Genomic DNA, 21,729 nt, shown 5'->3' on the forward strand with positions numbered 1-21,729 from the left:
TATGTGATAAGCCTGGATCTAGGACTCTCAATACAAGGGCCCGTGTTTGGGATCATGGGTTGAATTTGTGACTAGGTAAACCATCTGAGATAGATCCTTACCATAAGTCAAATCATGCAACCAAAGTACCCAGATACAGAATTAAGTCACTCATTATGCGATTTGTAGGCCCTTCTGGACAGTGTGCAATTGGTGACAAGACCTGTGAAATTCCCATTGATGGATGGGGTGTGACTGCACAGGCTGGAGATCACTCAGAAAGCCTGTAGACTGGTGGCAAAAATTCAAGTGACTTGAGATGACCACCATGCAAGCTCCCTGCACGGTACTGATATTAGAACAGTATAATCATTTAGTCTTCAGTAATCTAGTTGGATTTGTCAGCTTCCAGCTACATCTGTATATCTTTCTCGCAGTGATGAAACACCTGAGCAGTTTCTCCTACTCGTTAAAAAATGTTGACCCCTTAATGAGACAAGCAGCTGAAAATTGGTGAATTTGTGGAAGAGAATTTAGCCAATACCAATCAATACACACCATTGAAACTGCAGCGATATTGCAGGGCACTACAAAGGAAGGATATGCACTGGCCGAACTATAATAATTGATTATAGATGGCAGTAAAATATTGAAGGCCATCACAACCATTCTGTTGAAAAAACTGAATATAACATGAGAGAAAATGATGAAGGTGTGCACAAGGAGCACTGATCTGGAAAAGACAAAGCACTGCTTACAGGAGGAGTGTTGGAGGAAAACAAGGGGATATGGAAGAACTTTATAGATACAACAGTGGCCAACTTCTGAGACTTAAAGATAATGGCAAGAAGGGGCACCCAGCACTATTTATAGAAGACTTGATCAAAGAACGTTCTCTGGTGAGCCCATTCTTGGAACATTTGTTTATTGATATGGCACATATACGACCCCAGGCAGATAACCCATGCTTGTCCCCCATTCATGCCTTGGATGATCGAAGCAATATAATTATAAAGCATCCTTTTTCTCGCTCGAACACTTGGTGAGGTAACAATGTGCCTTTATCCTGATTCCCCCCTTGGAAATTAAGAAGTGGCTATGTGATCAAGAATTCAAATATGGCATTGTGGACAGGACCTTATTTCATATGCAACTTAAGACTTGCTGACAGAGAACATTTTATTAATCTTCATTTGGGTTGAGTCAGCAGCGTGATCTTATTAACAGCTATAATCACCAAAATTGAGCATGTGTCCTCTACCTTCAGAGAGGCACAGTAGCAACCACACTTTAAGTGGCAGGTGCAGGAATGAGATAATGAGAAGCAGGGATACTGGGTGTCCTTCAGTAGTATCTGAACCCAGTGCCTTACTATTTTACATACACAGCATTTTTTTAAGTCACGTCTCGGTGGCAGATAGACAGAACCCTGTCTCAGTGTGAGACAAAACTTCTAATTGATATGGTATTGCAAGTTACATGCTTCGATGTTAACACAAATAAAAGTTTACACTGATTCGGGATTCTTTAACACCCGGATATAGGATACAAATGAATGCAAAAAGAACAGGTGATGGATGGAATGCGGCACAAATCAAACATTCACCCCAGTTACAGATCTGGGTTTAATCCATCCGTGTTTTTGCTCACCATGCCATTCCAGTTTGGACCCAGCCATATGCAAATCCCACTTAGGGCGACAAAAGCAAAGAAAATAGATGATAGAACAATAGAGGATGCTTGTTTCTGGTCCAGGGAGGACCTGGCTTGGCAGTTCGGGCTGGACTGTTCCCATGGGGAGCAGGGTCAAGACTGATTTGCTTATGTCTGGGTCCAAACTGGGGTGGCATGGTGAGCTGGAAAAATTATTGATTAAACCCAGATCTGTGACTGGGGGTGAATGTTTGATTTGTTCCGCATTCCGTCCATCATCTGCTCTTTTTTCTTATTCCATCAGGTCGCTACCAAACCAAATGCCCAAAGTATTTTATTAATTTATATTGCCATTTTACATCCGTTGAGCCTAGTATGGAGAGAAAACAAAGACTGTTAAGGGGAAACACTTCGTTTTTTTTTTCTTTGTTCAGTGAGTAACCTGAAACAGCTGCATACTCATTGACCATTGAATATGTCAACCTCCTCCTTAACCCTCACTATGTCCACACGTGCCACTATTGTTTGCGTGCCAGGTCTAAAGGGGATACCCTTTGTATCTTTAGTGATCCTTAATGACGTTAGTGGTAGCTCATTGGCTATTATCAAAAGCAAAGATGACATGGGATATCACTTCCTGGTTCCTTGCGAGAGACGGAAGGAGTTAGAGAGCTTCCCACCTACCCTTTTGCCAGCCTCTGGTTTTCAGTATTAAGCTAGTGACATTTCTATAAATTCCTGTCCTGGTTTTCCTTTGAGTGTCCGGGTTTATTGTCAGGATCAGCTCCGTTGGCTAGATGATAGTGGCCTGAAGTTCAGATGGGTGAGCGGAGCCTCCTGTATAAGCATCTGCAATCTGAACAAAAGGGTCAGTTATCCTTGTCCTAATAAACATTTTCATGAGCACTGTTTACATCTCAGTCTAGGCACAAAACATTTTATGGAATAAGTTTTTGTAGGGAGATGTGCTAGAAATAACAGACTTCCGGAACCTCGGTCAGGAAAAGCACTGACTGACTTGTAAATTTATTGGAAGACTGGATTTTTTTCTCACATCAAATGTCATAGGCATGGTATTTTGCTGAAGTTGCAGTGCATTCCTGAAGCATGACGCTGGCAGCTCACTAATCAAACACAGCAATTTTGCACCTTCAAAAGAGTTTGACATGTGAATGCTGCATGCCACTCTCATACATGCCAACAGAGCCGATTCAGGCAGGATATTATTTATTTTTCAAGCTAAAGATGGCTTTATTTTAGTTGTTTCATTAGCTGTCCAGCTTCTTTCAGTGCAAATTGCAGTGTGTATAGTAAAGTACATTAGGCTTTACAATGAAAATGTGACAAATATCAAATATGAAACAATGAAGGTTTATTTAATGGATTCAGATTATTAAAGAAAGAAAAATGAAATAGAAGTCAGTAAATTAGTTCTTAAATCACGAAACAGCATAATGGTCAGAATATAATGCAAATAATAAAGTACAGAACAAAATGTAGATCAGCTTAATTAAAATAAGTCATAAATCAGAGGACAGGCGACAGAGTTGCCTCCTAAAAATCAGTGGAGTGTGAGACCAACACCCTCAAGAATGTGCTTTTTTTTATAATGTGAAATGCAATAAAAACCATGCATGAATACAATTACATTAAAATCACACGAATTGAACCAATCAACTTAAAGAAGAACAATATAGTTCCTGAAATCACATTATTCAGCACTATCCCAAAGATTCACATAATGCAGTTCCCATCTCTGGACCTCTTCAGACACCTCAAATATTGTAATTTACTCTATGTGGAATATTGTGTTTCAGAGCCCTAAAAAAAGAGATGTAATTCTGTACCTGACAAAGTGACATTACATCTCAAAAGCGGTGTTTACAAGGTTGGGTCTGGATTAATCGTGTACAGAGTGAGACAGGAACAAGAAGTACTTACATGCTAATAGGATGGTTGCAGACAGCTAGGGTCACCAGGCGTCCCGGATTTTCACCAGCTATCCTGGCAGATTTCGGGAAATTTAGCCCATGTTCCGGTTTTTAAAGAGGGTCACCTGAAAATGGTGGGAGGTGTTTTTTTTCTTTCCAAAGCAGAGATACATAGCAGGGTTTATCAGAAAGCAATTTAATTACCAGGGCTTACATTAGCACTGAAAAATGCATTTTGTGTATGTTCTTTGTGCCTTTTCTGTAATTCTGTGCTGATGTGCGCAGTAATTCTATACTCTTGGCTAAAGTTAAATTATAGTCCTTTTTTAATTTGTGTGAAATGTCCCGGTTTTTGGCTTTATAGTTCTGGTCGCCCTACAGAGAGCACTAGCCATTTTTTAATTGAGGCCTACATTAACTAATGTTAGCCTAAACAAACGGAATATCTTGATTTCAGTATGTGTTAATCACATCATGTTAATGTAATTATACGAAAAACCCACTATAACCCACTGTGGGCAGTCAAAAAATTGACAGGTGTGTAATGAGCTCATTAAAGCAAGCAGAGGGGCTAGATACTACATTATTTTTATTTCCAGGTCCGCTAGTCCAGCTTACTATCCCACTAGTACCAAACGGGCTCTCAAACCCTCCACAGACATCATCTGTTTGCAAAGGAGACAGGAACAGGAAGTAATTTTTTTCTTCTGTATTAAAAATATATATATTTTGAAACTTTGCTCATCATACATGGGAAATGACTGCAGAGTATCACATGACATAAATAGTAATGAAGAACTACATTGTCAGAGGCCGAGTTTGAATATATCTCGAGGATGGCGCTTTTAAGGCCTCCTACAGTACATGGAAAGCTCACCATTGTCCACCTAACAGGAGTAATCCAACCTTCTTTTGCTCTCCAATTCCACCCCCATCGATAGCCTTTATAGTTACTCTGGGGTCCCCGACCCTACCTGCAGGTCTTAGTACCTCATCAACTCCATTTATTTTCTTAGTGTTCTGGGACTTCATGTCCTAGTTCAAGGGTTCCCAACCCTTTTACTTCTGTGGGCCCCCACTTTATCATTAGTAGAACCTGGGGACCCCCCACTGAATAATTACAGGAACCTGGGGACCTCCCACTGAGTCATTACTGAAAGCCGGGGACCTAAGCTGTTAATATTGTTTAAATTTCTAAGCAGATGCGGACCCCCTGAGGAGTCTTTGCAAGACCACCAGGGGGTCCCCGGACCACAGGTTGGGAACCACTGATTTACACAAGACCACAAATTCAGCAATACAGTAAAATTGCCTCGACTGGATGAGCTGCTCACAAACAGCACTAGGAAATGTGGAAGCTCTGCAGTAGCAGAAGGTCAGTTAAATAAATATTGGTTTTGACAGCTGTTGTTGCCTTTCTTTTGTTTCTTAAGGGGGTGCGGAAGAGAGAAAAGAAAGGCTACCCCGGGATACTTATTAACTATTCTAACTGCAGGCATGCAATGTTTTGGGAAAGTAAAAAATAAAGCTGTCCTCGGGCTCCAGTGCAGACACGCTGCGAGCCGCAGCTGGCCCAGCGGGCCCTGGCACCCCGTGAATGAAGGGGTGACTTTGAGGGACCCCGTCTCCGCCTCGCTGTGCCCACAAACCATCCACGCCGAGGCCCCGCCCCTTTCCCCACCTCGAGCTGTTTTGACAGCTCTGCGCACCGACATTCCAGCCGCACTGCGATTGGTGACTTGATCCGCCGTTCCTCCTGTTGTTGTGCTCTGATTGGCTAGCGGTGTGACGGCCAGGCATGGTGGGTGGGTCGCGAGAGGGACAGAAGGGAAAACAAAGATGGCGGCGTGAAGCGTCGGCGGAGTCTCCGTCATCGGCCGTCGGGAGTCCTGCGTTGTCCAACATGTCCGGAGCGGAAGACAGAGAGGGCGGGCCCGGCCAGGGGTCCTCGGGCCCCTCCTCGGCGGGGCTGGGTGAGGCGGCGGGCCCGGCAGGCGGCGCGCAGGAGGAGGCGGGGGGCACTCTGCTGGGGACCCGGGCCCTGCACCTGCAGGACGGGGACCCCGACGCGCCCCTCAAGAAGCGGCTCAGAATCGGGGCCGCGGGCAGCGTCAAGCTGGAGGAGCGGCTCTACTCGGTGCTGTGCTGCACGGTCTGCCTGGACCTGCCCAAGGCCTCCGTCTACCAGGTACTGAGCTCCCGTCCCAACTGCTGCCAGCGTCCCTCACCCCTGCCGAGCCGTTATCACCCGGGGCACTCGCCCCTTTAGCGTCGCTACCCAGGGGCGCTCACTCCTTTACCACCCAGAGGCACTCACTCCTTTACCGTCACTACCCAGAGGCACTCACTCCTTTACCACCCAGAGGCACTCACTCCTTTACCGTCACTACCCAGAGGCACTCACTCCTTTACCGTCACTACCCAGAGGCACTCACTCCTTTACCGTCACTACCCAGAGACACTCACTCCTTTACCGTCACTACCCAGAGGCACTCACTCCTTTACCGTCACTACCCAGAGGCACTCACTCCTTTACCACCCAGAGGCACTCACTCCTTTACCGTTATCACCCAGGGGCACTCGCCCCTTTAGCGTCACTACCCAGGGGCGCTCACTCCTTTACCACCCAGAGGCACTCACTCCTTTACCGTCACTACCCAGAGGCGCTCACTCCTTTACCACCCAGGGGCGCTCACTCCTTTACCACCCAGAGGCACTCACTCCTTTACCACCCAGAGGCACTCACTCCTTTACCACCCAGAGGCACTCACTCCTTTACCGTCACTACCCAGAGGCGCTCACTCCTTTACCGTCACTACCCAGAGGCACTCACTCCTTTACCGTCACTACCCAGAGGCACTCACTCCTTTACCGTCACTACCCAGAGGCGCTCACTCCTTTACCGTCACTACCCAGAGACACTCACTCCTTTACCGTCACTACCCAGAGGCACTCACTCCTTTACCACCCAGAGGCACTCACTCCTTTACCGTCACTACCCAGAGGCACTCACTCCTTTACCGTCACTACCCAGAGGCGCTCACTCCTTTACCACCCAGAGGCACTCACTCCTTTACCGTCACTACCCAGAGGCACTCACTCCTTTACCGTCACTACCCAGAGGCGCTCACTCCTTTACCGTCACTACCCAGAGGCACTCACTCCTTTACCACCCAGAGGCACTCACTCCTTTACCGTCACTACCCAGAGGCACTCACTCCTTTACCACCCAGAGGCACTCACTCCTTTACTACCCAGAGGCGCTCACTCCTTTACCGTCACTACCCAGAGGCACTCACTCCTTTACCACCCAGAGGCACTCACTCCTTTACCGTCACTACCCAGAGGCACTCACTCCTTTACCACCCAGAGGCACTCACTCCTTTACCACCCAGAGGCACTCACTCCTTTACCACCCAGAGGCACTCACTCCTTTACCGTCACTACCCAGAGGCGCTCACTCCTTTACCGTCACTACCCAGAGGCACTCACTCCTTTACCACCCAGAGGCACTCACTCCTTTACCGTCACTACCCAGAGGCACTCACTCCTTTACCACCCAGGGGCGCTCACTCCTTTACCGTCACCACCCAGAGGCACTCACTCCTTTACCACCCAGAGGCACTCACTCCTTTACCACCCAGAGGCACTCACTCCTTTACCACCCAGAGGCACTCACTCCTTTACCGTCACTACCCAGAGGCACTCACTCCTTTACCGTCACTACCCAGAGGCACTCACTCCTTTACCGTCACTACCCAGAGGCACTCACTCCTTTACCGTCACTACCCAGAGGCACTCACTCCTTTACCGTCACTACCCAGAGGCGCTCACTCCTTTACCACCCAGAGGCTCTGATCCCTTTACCATGTCTACCCGGAGGCACTGACCCATTACCACCCAGAGGCTCTGACCCCTTTACCGTTATCACCCAGGGGAACTCACCCCTTTAACGTCACTACCCAGAGGCACTCACTCCTTTACCACCCAGAGGCTCTGACCCCTTTACCGTTATCACCCAGGTGCACTCACCCCTTTACCGTCACTACCCAGAGGCACTCACTCCTTTACCACCCAGAGGCTCTGACCCCTTTACCGTTATCACCCAGGGGCACTCACCCCTTTACCATCCAGAGAAACTGACTCCTTTAGCGTTCCCACCTAGAGGCACTGACCCCTTTACCGTTACAACTCAGTCATCGACCCTTTTACACCTAGAGGCACTGACCCCTTTACCGTTACAACTCAGTCACTGACCCTTTTACACCTGGAGGCACTGACCCCTTTACCGTTACAACTCAGTCACTGACCCTTTTACACCTAGAGGCACTGACCCCCTTTACCGTTACAACTCAGTCACTGACCCTTTTACACCTGGAGGCACTGACCCCTTTACCGTTACAACTCAGTCATCGACCCTTTTACACCTAGAGGCACTGACCCCTTTACCGTTACAACTCAGTCACTGACCCTTTTACACCTGGAGGCACTGACCCCTTTACCGTTACAACTCAGTCACTGACCCTTTTACACCTAGAGGCACTGACCCCTTTACCGTTACAACTCCGTCACTGACCCTTTTACCGTTACACTTTCTAACGGGAGGTACGGATCCCTTTACTATTTCTAGCCGGATGTGCTGACCACTTTACCGTTTGTACCCGGAGGTTTTGGCCCCTTTACTCATACCACCAAAAGGTATTAAGTCCCTTGCCATTTTTAACTCCCTGTACTGACCTCTTTACCACCTGGAGGTACTGCCCCTCTTGCTGTTAGTGCCTCGGGGTACTGACCCCCAATCTGCCCCCCCCCCCCCCCCCCCACTACTAACGCGCTCTCCTGGCTCACCAAATTTCACTATCCCTTTGTCTACCCCTTACCCAAGTACCACCACCAGGTACTCGTCCCCTTCACTGAACTAATACCACCCAGGGGTGCTGCTCCCTTCTCAAACATTTACTACCACTGTGTACTCGGCCTTATACCCTAACTAGTACCACCTCATGGTACTCCTGGTCTCCCTCCCAGATCATGCCTCCCCGAACAGCCACCAGAAAGTTCACGCCCTACCCCCCAACTATTAACCACCGCCAGTTACTGCCCCAACTGTTACTGTCAACAGATATATGCTACCTCCACCCTAGAGTCATACCGTCCTTGTTACTGAGTACTCCTGAGATACCACTTCAGGCACTGATGCCCCTCCACAGCTACTCACCCACTTCTTCCCCGAACCTTTACTGCGCTCGTGTACTTACCCCTTTCCATCCGCTATCGCACCTGGTACTGATCGCCCCCAGGCCACGACCACACTTCCCTCTCCAGTATGTCGCCTCTCCCACCGTATTCATCTGCCTTTATTCCACCCGATCCCCAGTGACTGTACTTTCCCAACCTCTCCGTTTAACATCAATCATTTGTCAAACCCTGGGGCTTTTCTTGATGCTCAGTTTCGTTTGCCATGTAATGGATGTGGAGGCCTTACAAGCAGCCGCCGTCTCATGTAAAGGCCGAGTTAAATCACCAAGGTACTAGTAAACGCCCCTGGCGCCAGTTTGGGGCGGACAGTGCCCGATGCGCAGTGCTGGCGTCAAGAAATGTAGCAGAGCAATGGTTGAGAATACAGTACTGAGATCTAAAGGAGAGCCCGGCCTTTGATAGACCTCCCTTTACACTGGCAGCTAACTGGGCCGAGGGTGGTTTTGTCACCTCGACTTATGTCGTGGCTTGTTTATTAATGCCCGCGGCTGGAGTGGGCCCTTTGCGCTGTTTCTAACCTTAGCACAGCATCTATATTTAGTATGACTCAGGGTAGAGTGAGGAATCTTGCAGGTCCTGGAGTATAAACGTCCTGGAGCGGGGAGCCACGGCAGTTGTTCACTTTCAGCTCCTCGTCTGGCCTTCAGGCGCTTTGGAACATATCTTATGACACACATTGTATCCGCGGCCTATTGCTGCCGTTGGAACTCACAGGGCAGTGCAGCCCAGCGCTGTACCCCAAACGGAAGCATCTGTGATAGAGGGCTAGGGATTTTAATCGGTATGACCGGTTTTTTTTCCTGGTCGTTTCTGTTCATTGTTACACCGTCAGGCATATTCTTGCTGCTTTTCACACAAAGGAGTCATTCAGTATCGATTGCTTGTCGCCTGGTGGCTCCTTGAGGACACCTTATTGTGCTGGACATATTGCTAATCTAAATGAGATGCAGAGGATCTCTGAGTGCGTTGGAGCAACGACGAGATGGTTGATGTCCAGCCTATCTCGCTCTTGTCGACTGAAAGCAACATTTACTTCTTAGCATTGACTACAATTGCCTGCAAGCACTCCACATTCCCCTTGTAACTTGACCGGATTATCCGTGTTCACCATACCCTAGTACCGGCTGAGCTGCCATTCGCGCTTGGACGGGTTGAATAATTCATGGTATTGAGTCAGCCGGGCTCGAGGAAGTCATGAGACAGGCAGCTTGTTCACGTGACTACCAGTATTAATTCCAGGCCATTTCATTTGTGTTTAAATTTCCAAATCCGAGCCTCTTCAATTTTTAGTGTCTTTTCTTCTAGTAATCCCTAAAATCAAACGTGTTGAACAATACCTCATTAGATGTCATTTATTTATATATATATATATATATATATATATATATATATATATATATATATATATTTTTTTTTTTTTTTCCAGGCTAGTAAGCCTTCAGTAACGTATCGACAGTGCAGCCCTACAGAACAGCGTATGTTTGTGTACGTGTGTGTGTGTGTGTATATATATATATATATATATCTTGCCTCCTATCCTCCCCAGCTCCACACACATATGACTTTCATACATGATTGACTGTTCCACAGCTATGATCTCAAGTAATCAACGGTGGAATAGGTCCTTAATTGTCCTTTTGCTTGATTACTTGTTTGACTCCTCACCCTGCTGTGTTACTTGCTCTAACCCATCCGATCTCAGTTTGGGTGTCACAAGTAAGGTTCGTGACTGTCTAGAGCCCAAATCCTCCGCGCTTCCAAAAGCACTGATTAATCATGCAAAGAAGTGTCATAATTCCACGCTGCACCTAGAAGAATTTGGGTAACGTGAAAGACTCTGCCCCAGCCTTGCTAGCTGACTGGAGCTGCTTACTTAATAAAGGATTAACTGTGCTTAAGGGCTATGGTCCTCCAAGTGACACAAATCTCATGTAACACCAGTGGTATTCTATTCATCTAGCGACATCACCCTGACATCTGGTTGATTCTACTTCTATTTAGCAGCATCATCACTGACATGTTTACTTCTGTTGTTTGAGGGGCCTTTGTCTACATGCCGCTCACGGATGTTTCCGTCATGTGGCACAAGAAGGTGAGCCATAAACCTGCCCACCTTTTGGATGCACTGGGCCGGCATATCTGATTCAACTCCGGCTTAGCAGGCCTTTCAAAAGAAACCAAAGCGATTCTGTATGTGTAATCTCTTATACCCCACTCTTGACCCAGTGTATGCCTGGCTGAGATATTCAGGGCAAGGGTTTAGTGCGCAAGAGAGGCGTTGAAGGTTTTTGCATGGGCTTCAAAGTGCTTTTGCTCAAATACCTTTTTAACACTGGTATTGTACGTGGGGAATAATGTAATGCTGGTACAGATACAATTTAAGGTACGAATTGTGCCAATAATTAAATGCTTTTGAATATCTCACTGATAAATAAGGGACTGTTCTTTGTTCCCATGAGCTGCATAGCTGTAGCAGTAAATATTAGACTATGCCGCTCTTAGAGAATTGTAGGCTCCTGTAAATCCAATAGACCAGTGATTCTTAACACGTGGTTCGGCGGCCCATGGGAGTCCGCAAAGCCTACTGGGGGGTGGCCCGCAACTGTTTAGAAAATGAAATAATCATTTGTATATAAATAAACATAATGCAAAAATGACGTTTTTAAAATGTTAAGAAAATGTGAAGGAATTTTAAATCTGAGGCTGAAATTAAGTTAGTATCCTCAGATTGATTCATGGGAGTAGTGTAAGTGTATCAGACAGAATATAGTATGGACAATGAGTTGCCTTAATTGAATTTAGAGAAGCTTCAACTTTCCCTTTAAAATTACAATGTTTTTAAATTTCTGAATATTTTATCATTTGTGCATTTATCTAAGTGCTTGTTTCTGTATTTTTAGTGTATTGTTTTGACGTTTAAATCATCAAAAATGCTAGACCAGGTTCCCCGGCTTCCAGTAATGACTCATTGGCCGTCCCTGGATTCCAGTCATGATCCAGTGGGGGTTCCAGGAATGATTAAGTGGAGGTTCACAGAAGTCAAATGGTTAAGAACCACTGAAATAGGCTAAATATGAAGATAAGGGTTTATACGATTGTAGTTCAGGCTTGGCAGCACCTCTATAAGAAAGACGGATTGTAACTGATTCTTTAAAATATACATAGTGAGTGTTGGCTTTTCACTGAGTAGTAGTACTAGCTTGCCTCAAGGTAGTTGGTGTATCATTCCGCTTTCCAGGAAGTGCTTACACCTGAAAGTTTAAGCAGTCCTCATGCTGTTCACCACATTCAGTTCTATATTTTATATGTACATTTTGCTACATTTAGCACTTTTTAGGTTTCGCCTGCCCAGAGTTTGCAAAATCTTTAGTAAACCAAAAATAAAGCTTAACATGGGATTAGAGCCCACTCCATACTTTAATCATTGGTTGGCTTTGATGCCACACTTTTTTTTCTTGTTTTTTTGTTTTCTTTTTTTTCACACGCAGTCTTGTAGAGTACATTTCCTTGCAGTCCGTCCCTCTCCCCAGCCACCCTCCTTCCGTTACTGCTCCCTCCCCGTGTTGCTTTCCCCTATTGTCATTGTTTCTTTCTTCCCGCCTTCCTTCTGTGGTTTTGTTCCCCACCCTTTTTCTGCTGTCTGTTTTTTCCCCACCCCTACCCTCCTCCCGCTGCTATGGTTATTTCCCTCCATTCCACTCCTCCCCCCTCTGTACATTGTTTGTTCCCTCCTCTTGCTGTTTGTGGTTTCACACACCCCACGCTCCTCTCTTGACTGTGGTTTGTTTCACACCCCTCCACCCCGCCAACCTCCTGTGTGTTTCTTGCCCCCCTCACCACCCTTCCTGCATTGTTTTTACACACATTCCACAGCAGCTTTGGCTGCTCTGCAACATAGCTTAAAGGAAAAAAGGTGCTATGACACTATCAACAATGGCTGTCATATTTTTACTTTAAGCCACATTTCATAGCTACTCTCACTGCTGTGCAATATGTAAAAATATATATATATATATATATATATATATATATATATATATATATATATATTGACAAAGCCAATTGATTTCACGAAGGCAAACCTGTCAGCTTTGCCAATGCTTGTTTTCCCAGCATTGGCTTTAATGTGCTAAACCCAGACCTACTGGGTTTGCTGGTGCTTATTAAGTTGTGCGGCTGGCTCACAAAAGAGAGGTTTTGTTTGGAGCCTGTCTAAAGAAGTGAGCCACAGCGAAAGCAGGCAAAATAATGATTTCATTACCCTAAAGAACGTATGGATTTATTGCTTTATACATGTGTATGCATGTAATCTTTTGCCTATTTAAAATTAATATTAAGCATTACCTTGTCAACGTAAGAAGTATCTGTAGTACAGACGGGAATTAAAGTATTTAGAATGGCACCAAATGCTAGAGGCCACAGAGCAAGGAAAAAGGATGTGACAGAACACATGGGAGAGGAAAGACAAATGTGCCAGTGAGGGCCTTGCCAGATGTGCTGTGTATATGGCGAGGATGTCCACCACCTGCTGCTCCAGTTGACAGAGTTGCAGTCTAGAAATTAGATCTTGAACAAGCTTGTATGCATCAGGATTGAAGAGATGTGCAGCTCTTTATCCTGTGTGGAGAAGTGTTGTATTCAGCAGGAAAAGGATGCACAAAAGAGATCTTTGCAGTTAAAGTAAGTAGCAAATTGCAAAGGAAGTGTGTGCTGTGGTCCATGCGTCACACAGGGAGGGTATCTGGAAGAAGAATGAGTTACAAGTTGTGTTTACTACTCTCTATGGGACTTCAAACCCAACTGTTGTCTAGATTTGGCGTGGATCAAACTTTACACCAAGCTTGGTCTCTTATGTTGCACTGCTTGCTAACCGCTGCTGCTATTTCAGTGCTAAGTTATACAGTTTACAAAATGAACATTGCTTTGACCAATGCTTTCTGATGAGCCTGCTATGTTGACCAAAAATATATTCCTTTTGCTTAGAGCTTGTTTTTTCCCCTGGCTTATATTCCTTAACACATGCAGGATGTTCTGAGCAGCCGCGTTTCATAACCGTGGCGGTAGGTTTTAAAATTATCATTCTTTGACAATATGGGTGCCTAAGGCAAGCCCATCTGCGCCCGTACGCGTCCTGAACGCGGCCTGCGCCAGCCATTATGACAATTTACGAGATGGGGGAGCAACTTTAAGATCTTATTCTGCTTTGGAGTTAAAAAGTATGAGGGAGAGAATGATACAATTTGTTGTCCGTCCCTCTTACATAGGATGGGCCACAGCTCCTGTCTGAAATGTAGGACTAGTTTCTTTACCCCGATCCCACCTGCTAATGAGAACGTTTGTTTAAATAAGCACCTGAGGGCAATTCTAGTCAATGTTCGCTCTCTGCAGAAACATGCCAATTATATCTTTGATTTTAAAAGATGAGTGTACTGATGTGCTCTTTCTCTCCGAGACCTGGCTGATTGAGGCCTCTACACCAGATCTGCAGATTGCTTTGCTAGAGGCATATTCATGTGTGTATCTAGATAGGGTTGGGCAAAGGGGTGGAAGGGTTGCCATTATTTTAAAGTTTAAGTGTAATTGTTTTAAAATGGATGAGTTGTTAGGGGTTAAAGCTTTGGGCTTCAGTTTATTGTGTGGCGATCAATGGTTCTCTTCTGGGGCACTGGTCTATCGTCCCTCAGGGTACCCAGGACATTTTCTTGCTTCTTGAGACTTTGCATACGCAACACATTTGGGTGCTAAAGCAAATTTTACCCTGCTTGATGATTTTAATCTGGATTAACACAACACAGAGGACCCTTTGGTGACCTGTTTTTTGGAAATAGTGTCTTCTTTTAACCAGAGCTGTGTTTCTGTGGGTGCTACACATAGAGCCGGACATGCCATTGATGGGATATTCTCAAATGCTCCTATGACTTTGGAACCCCCATTGCTGGTGCTATGGTCTGATCATTTTATTTTGCTCTTCTCCTAGTAGTTTGGTTCTGCTGAGGAACCCCGCCCCCTCATGCCTAGGTCCGAGGACAGGGCTTCGGCTAAGGTTATCTGGAAGGACCTTAGAAGTAAGCTGCTGGAATTTAAACTGGAATTCTCAGGGTCTGTTCTGGCGAAAGATACGGCTATCCAAAGGTGGCTAGGGGCGACAGCTGAACTGGTAACTCCTTTAAGAAGAAATAAACAGACGACTAAGCCATGTTCAGCTTGCTGTTTTTTTCTGCGGACTTAGCTCAGGAAAGAGCCGCTTGTAGGAAATTGGAGAAAAAGTGGCGGAAACACTATTTGGACTTGGACAAGGCTACCTAGAGAGAAGTATTATGCAATTATCATAAAAATATTAAGAGAGCCCGTTGCTCCTATTTTTGCAAAATACATTGAACAAGCAACACTGACAGCAAAGAGATTTTTTAAATTGTCTGTCATTGTTCACTGATCCTAAAATATCTTCCCCTGTGTGTTTTTTTTGTTTGTTTTGAGGACAAGATAAAAAAAAATCCAGACTAATATTTCTGGGTCAAAACACTTATCTGGCCTATTGAATTTGGAAAGGGCAGTTTTCCTGCCCACTGGGCCTGATTTTTCATCATTCTCTGTCCCGACCGTGGAGGACTTTGTGTCTGCTTTCTCCAGGTGCAAATCTAGTTCTCTTTCTGATCCTATTCCCCCAATGGTGTTTGAAGGTAATGGCTAATATTAATGGCCCTGGTTACCATGACCTGTTTAGTTCTTGGCTTCAGGTGGAAACAAGCTAATGTAATCCCCATTCTTGAAAAGGCCAATGCGGACCCAGAATCCCTTGCTAATTTCAGATCTATCTCTTTACTACCTGCAGCAGCTAAAGTATTAGGAAAAAAGAGGTGGAACAACAGTTAACCAACTTCTTAGACGAGAATAATTTATTACATTCCTCCCAGTGGGGGTTTAGAGCACATCAAAGCACTGAGGCAGCATTACTTGAAGTGTCGGAATCTATTCGATGCAGCTTAGACTCTGGCCTTACTGTTACCCTAGATCTACTTTACTTGTTTGCAGTATTTGAAACGGTTGACCATGACATTTTGTCAAGCAGGTTGAAGCACCCGGGTGTGACTTGCTCAGCCTTGGACTGGTTGAGTTCCTTCCTGATGCATCGAAAGCAGGTTGTTCGGATGAAGCCTTACGCCTCTGAAGCAAAGAGTCTAAGGCGGGGAGTTCCTCAAGGCTCCTCCCTCGATCCAGTCTTTTTAATATCTATATGGCGCTGTTAGCCTTTCTGGTGGAGTCCTTTAATATCAGTGTCATATTGTATTCAGGTGACACTCAACTCCTGCTCTTGTATGAGGGTGACTCATCGGACGCTAAAGTGGCCTTTACTACCTGTATGGAGGCAGTTCTTGACTGGTTGAAGTTCAATAAGCTTCAGTGTAATCCTGTTAAGACAGATCTTACTGGTTGGTGACAACCCTTTGCCAGGATGGATGGGAGCATGGCCTAAAACGGCGGCGTCCCCCCCCTCCCCCCCTTCCATACACGTCGGAGGCTAGGAATCTGAAAGTGATATTTGATTCTAAGCTCTCATTTGGGGTGCAGGTGTCTGCTGTAGTTACACCCTGCTACTGGATCCTGCGCATGCTGAAAAAATGTTTGCAGTTTCTCCCACATTCTGCCCAGGTGACGGTGGTCAGGGCTCTGATTATCTTGAGACTGGATTTCACTAATGCCTTTTATTTGGGAGTACTAGCTTATTTAACCTATCGACTACAGGTGATGCAAAATATGGCTGCCTGCCTTCTGTTTGGATTGCCTAAGGCAGCTTCGGTGTCCTCCTTTCGTGAAAAGCTGCATTGGCTGCCAGTGAGGCAATGCATAATTTTTAACCCTCTAATTTTGGTTCATCAGGCCTTTCATAATATGTGGTTTAGCTTCCTTAATAAGAGGGTGATGGGGGATATTCTGGTGCGCTCACTCCGGTCTTGTAATTTTAACCTGGTGGTGGTTCCTTGCTTTAAAAGGCTTAGTCTGGGAAGCTCTTCTTTTACCGTGGTTGCTGCCAAGTTATGGAATCCGCTTCCCCCACAGTTAAGGTCTAGTTCAGCCAAGGATCTATTTAAAAAAGAACTGAAAACGTACCTTTTTAGAAACTAGTGTGTGGTTGGGCTGTTCTTGCTCTGATCTCTGTTAGTACTTAGCGCTGGAACACTCTATTTAGAGTAGCTGAGCGCTTTATAACTATTCATCTGTAGCCAAGAAGGTGTTGGTACCCAAGCCAGCCCCTCCAGAGTAGGCACAGACCCTACTTCCTCCCATGCCTTTCAGATATGGGAACTCTTCAGATTGCATTTGCTAGTAAATTATTATTTGCTATTTTCGAGACAGCGTAAAACGCTGGGGGTGATAGAAAACGGTGCTGGTGATGCTCTGAAGTCTTTCGCTCCTCCCAGGTGAAATGCTACGCTGAGTTCAGTATGACTGTCGGACTACTTTAACGATCTGTGCAATAGTGCAAGTGAATAAGACCCAGATGTTTAAGAGGTTTAAATCCTTTCACCTCCCTCCCCTGGCCCTCTGTCTAAATTTTAAGACATCTGACCACATAACTTGGGCACGTCAGGGTGACAAGCACAGCTTAATGCTTGGCCATGTTGAGTGCTGCAAAGAGGTTCTCAATGAAGTAGTTAGTTGAGAGGCTTCTTTGGTACATAGATATAGGCATTGAGACACATGGGTGAAGACAGTTCATTGTGTATCACAGTCCCGCTGTTTGTTGCTTCTCATCCATTTCCCGAGCTCTTGATTGGGGAAAAAAAAGATTATCTGGTAGTTAGTCTAGGGCAAATAGTCCTCCCAAATGAGATTTTTTTGCTCCCTAAGTCTTCATGCTGACTAACAGATGCATCATGCAGGAGACTAATTTGTCAGGGGCTCAATATGTCACAGCAACACATCTTCCTGGTAGGTTGAGGAAGGCCCACATCTTCAGAGCTAGAGAAAATATAGCAGCAGTGTGGAATAGGAAGGGAAGTGCCCACTTAACTTTCAAAAGACTGCTCAGTGAACTCTCCCATTACTCTTCTGCTCTTGTGAACGTCATCAGTTTTACAACCAGGATTCATATGAGTCTCCAGAAAACACACCCACCTACCACTGAAGGCTGGTTAACGCTTAGCTTGGAGAGTGCAATAGAAAAAAGCTCCTCAATCTTGTTTTTAGAATATTACATGGGGCTTTTACTCTGTCACTCCTAGCTCGTAACACTTCATACCCTCATCTACTCTACATACGGATAAACTCCAACATTGCTCGAACCCAAAGCCTCCCCATTTGCTCTGTTGAGATTCAGGGCTTTTGAGGTATGAGAACCACTGCATTGTAATATCTTTTGTTCCCAGTTTAGTCATACACTCCTCTGGAATGTTGAAGAGTGCTCTTAAAACCCACCCATTGGACATGAAAACAGTCGTCTCTGAGCCAGTTCAGCCGCAGTGTCATTGTAAAACTATGTATTGAAATGAACTTTTATTTTGTCCTTTCACCCCACATAAAGCTCACTGTGCAATTATCACGTTTATGGTATGTACCCATCTTATGTATCACGTCAAGTTATAGTGCATCGCTGTTGAAAAGGCTATTCAAACAAGCATTGGCAAAGCCATTTAGTAATGCTGTATCAAGTTGTATCAGTAACTAAAAAAGAAAATAAAGTAGCACAAAAGCTTTTTATTTATTTTTCAAAGTGGGTATAGGAAAGCAGCACAGGTGTGTGGGCCACTAAGCAACATAGAAAGCTGGGGGTGGGAGGACAAAAGCCAGAGAGAAATGGGGTGTGGGAACGAAAAGCAACATGAACTTCCTGGGTGGCACAGACTAAAGCTTCACAGAGGACTGCAGGCGCAAGTGGGTGTAGTGTCTGGCTGAATGAACGACACTAGGCCTTCTGTTAGAACGGCAGGTACTTTATTCAAACACTGTGATCACCACTCCCTGATCTGCTTTTCCCGCCGCCCACACTTCTACTTAAACATTTGTACATACGTCACTCTCTGACCATTCCAACAGTGTCCAATTAGATAGGGGTTGCCAGGTTGACCCCTTCTGCTGAGCGCAGCAGTGGGCTCGCCCATGCTCTAGGCGGACACTACATTCCTCCCCAACTACATGAAAACATTAATACAAAGATAACATTAAAAAAACAAAAAAAAACACCCAGTGAAACGGCCCATCCTGGAGGACCAGAACAGCCCCGGTTGGGCAACCATGTACACACAGTCATAATGGTAAGAGACGGCACGCAACATGAATGTATTTGCTCCAAGTACAAAGTCAGCGTAACGCGGGGACGGTCTCGGGTCGGACCGCAGATGGTGTCTCCCGGTCCCAGACTTTCCCAAACCTGCCAGGTGCGTGTCACTCACGGCTCTTGGACTCCTGGCGTGGAATAGCACCTTTTCCGTGGCTAAGGGCAACTGAGGTGTCCGGGCAAGCTGCTCAGCAGCAGTCCTGCCCCCGACAGAGGACTCAGGCAGCTGGGAGGCGGCAGGCACAGGACTCGCATCTTCTTGGTCACTTGCAAAACAATTGTCTATGGGGCCATTTTCCTTGTGTCTGGCCGCAGGCATAGTGGTAAGCCGTTTGAATTGGGACATGTTTCTCGTAACCGTTTCTCGTTGCACTGACCATTGTCCCTTAGACAGCGGTTACAGTCCATTTATCTGCTTCGAACGGTAGTCGAAACTTGCCACCGGGGTGGCAGTCCTTCACCAACACAATGTCCCCTACCTGGACAGCGCTCCGTCGAGCTCTCAGTTTCTTGGAGCGGTAGTCATTGTTCGAGTCCTCCTGCTCGCAGACTGGTTCTGGGCACTGGGTTGATCAACCCAGAGAGGGTGATGAGGTATGGTATCCCTCACAACTCTTCTAAAGCATAACTGGCTGGGGGCGACGCCCGTGGTGGCATGAGGCGTGACTCTTTACTCTCGCAGGAAACTGTATATGGCACTTTCAATGTTCTGCGACTCAGCCACGGCAATGTGGATGGTTTGGGACAATGTCTTTGCAAACCGCTCTACCTCACCGTTAGCCTGGGGCCACCTGGGCGTGATTTTGTGGTGAACCGTATTCCTGGACTTTAAAAAGTCAGCCCATTCATGATTATTGAACAGAGGCCCATTATCAGTGCGTAGTTCTCCAAAAAGGCCATGAGTGGAAATCAACTTCTCCACTTTTGGAATGACTACCTGAGCAGCAGTGGATGCGACCAACTCTACCTCTGGGTACTGGGAATAGTCGTCTATTACCACTAGCATGTAGGATCAGTCGGGGAGACTCCCAAAGTCGGCACTCACTCTTTGCCAGGGAAACATGGGACCTTCTTCGGTGATGACTGGAACCGGGGGGTCAGGGGTACCGCTGGCCTGGCAGATCAAACAACTCCTAACGGTGTCTTCCACCTGTTGGTCAAGTCCTGGGAACCAAACTTTGCTTCGTAGTCTATTTTTAGATTTCAAAATACCTTGATGAGCACCATGTGCCAGCATCACTGCCCTCGACTTTAAACATGCAGGAAGTACCAAACGGGGTCTGCACAGCAGGCAGCCGTCATCACTCACCGAAAGTTCATATCGAATATGAAATAACGCTTGGAGGGTCGTCTTAGCTTCTTCAGTGCGAAAACTAGCGGGTGTTGCAGCGGCCACCAATCGTTGGAGCTTACGGCCTCCATGGACATCAGCAGGCAGTCATCCTGCTTGGTGGCTTCCACTACCTCATGCAGAGGGATAGGTAAGGGTCTGGCCCTGTCGACAATCAGTTGCACATACTATTCCGTCTCAAAAGCTTCCTCTGCTTCCTGAGGGGTGGCTGGGCGCGCATGACGCAACAGAAAATCTGCAGGATTCCGGACACCCGGTTGATACTCCACATGGAAATCGAATTCTTGCAACTGTAAAATCCATTTTTCAATTCGCGGAGGCAGCTCTGATGACGAGCCTTTGAAGAGTGAAAGCAGCGGTTTATGATACGTAACCACTGTAAATGCTTTGCCATAGAGGTATATGTGAAAATGCGGGCACCCCCAGTGGATGGCAATGGCTTTGCGCTCAATCTGGGAGTAGCACTGTTCTGTCAGTGTTAGAGTTCTGCTGGCAAAGGCTATGGGAGCCCACGTTCTGCAGTCCTGTTTCTGCACTAGCACAGCGCCTAACCCGGTGGGGCTGGCATCGACAGACAGCTGGGAGTCTCGCCTGGGGTCGAAGAAGGCTAGCGTGGTGTCAGTTGACAGGGCTTCCTTCGTGTTCTTGAAAGCAGTTTCTTGTGCCTCACCCCACACCCAGGGACTGTTGGATTTGGTGAAATCCCTCAATGGCCCCGTCAGGTCTGATAAATTTTTCATGGAACGGCACAATACGTGACCATGCCCAAGAAGCTCCTGACCCTGGACACCGAGGTAGGAACTGGGGCGTCTTGGATGTCCCTTACTTTGGCTGGATCTGGCCCAATCCCCTTTTGGGAGAACCTGTAGCCGAAGAAGCTGATACTGTCCTTTAAGAATTCGCACTTATTGAGATGCAGTGTAAGGCCATGGTCTCGCAGCCGGATGAACACTGCACGCAGGCGGGTCAAGTGGCTCTCGAATGTGGGAGCATGCACGAGGATATCATCGCTTATGTTCAGAACTCCTATTAGCCCTCCTAGCACCCCTTTGATGGTGTGTTGGAAAATCTCGGCAGCGCTTGATATACCGAAATTTAGGCTATGTATCTCCAGAGGCCCATGTGGGTAGAGAAGGTCGTGATGGGTCTGGAGTCAGGGTGTAGGAACATCCGATGGTAGCCTGGCCGGAAGTCCATTTTGGAGAACCATTTGGAGCCTGAAAGTTCTCCTATTATGTCATCAAATCTGGGTGAGGTCCCTTTCCCTCCTGATGGCTGTT

At 46.3% G+C, this 21,729-nt stretch overlaps 1 protein-coding gene across 3 annotated transcripts in view; it reads left to right on the plus strand.

Moving 5' to 3' along the window:
* Positions 1-21,729, plus strand: part of ZFTRAF1 (zinc finger TRAF-type containing 1) — a 180,638-nt gene that overhangs the window by 91,269 nt on the left and 67,640 nt on the right. Inside the window, exon 1 of one of the 3 annotated variants that reach the window (XM_069220995.1) lies at positions 5,365-5,751. The exons of the other annotated variants lie outside the window; for them this stretch is intronic. Within the exon in view, the coding sequence (XP_069077096.1) occupies positions 5,467-5,751 (285 nt within the window). The 5' untranslated portion in view covers positions 5,365-5,466. Of the gene's footprint in view, positions 1-5,364; positions 5,752-21,729 lie in introns of those variants that run through there. 3 annotated transcript variants of the gene reach the window in all.

Source organism: Pleurodeles waltl, chromosome 2_2 (genome assembly GCF_031143425.1).
Source record: "Pleurodeles waltl isolate 20211129_DDA chromosome 2_2, aPleWal1.hap1.20221129, whole genome shotgun sequence".
Lineage (NCBI taxonomy): Eukaryota > Metazoa > Chordata > Amphibia > Caudata > Salamandridae > Pleurodeles > Pleurodeles waltl.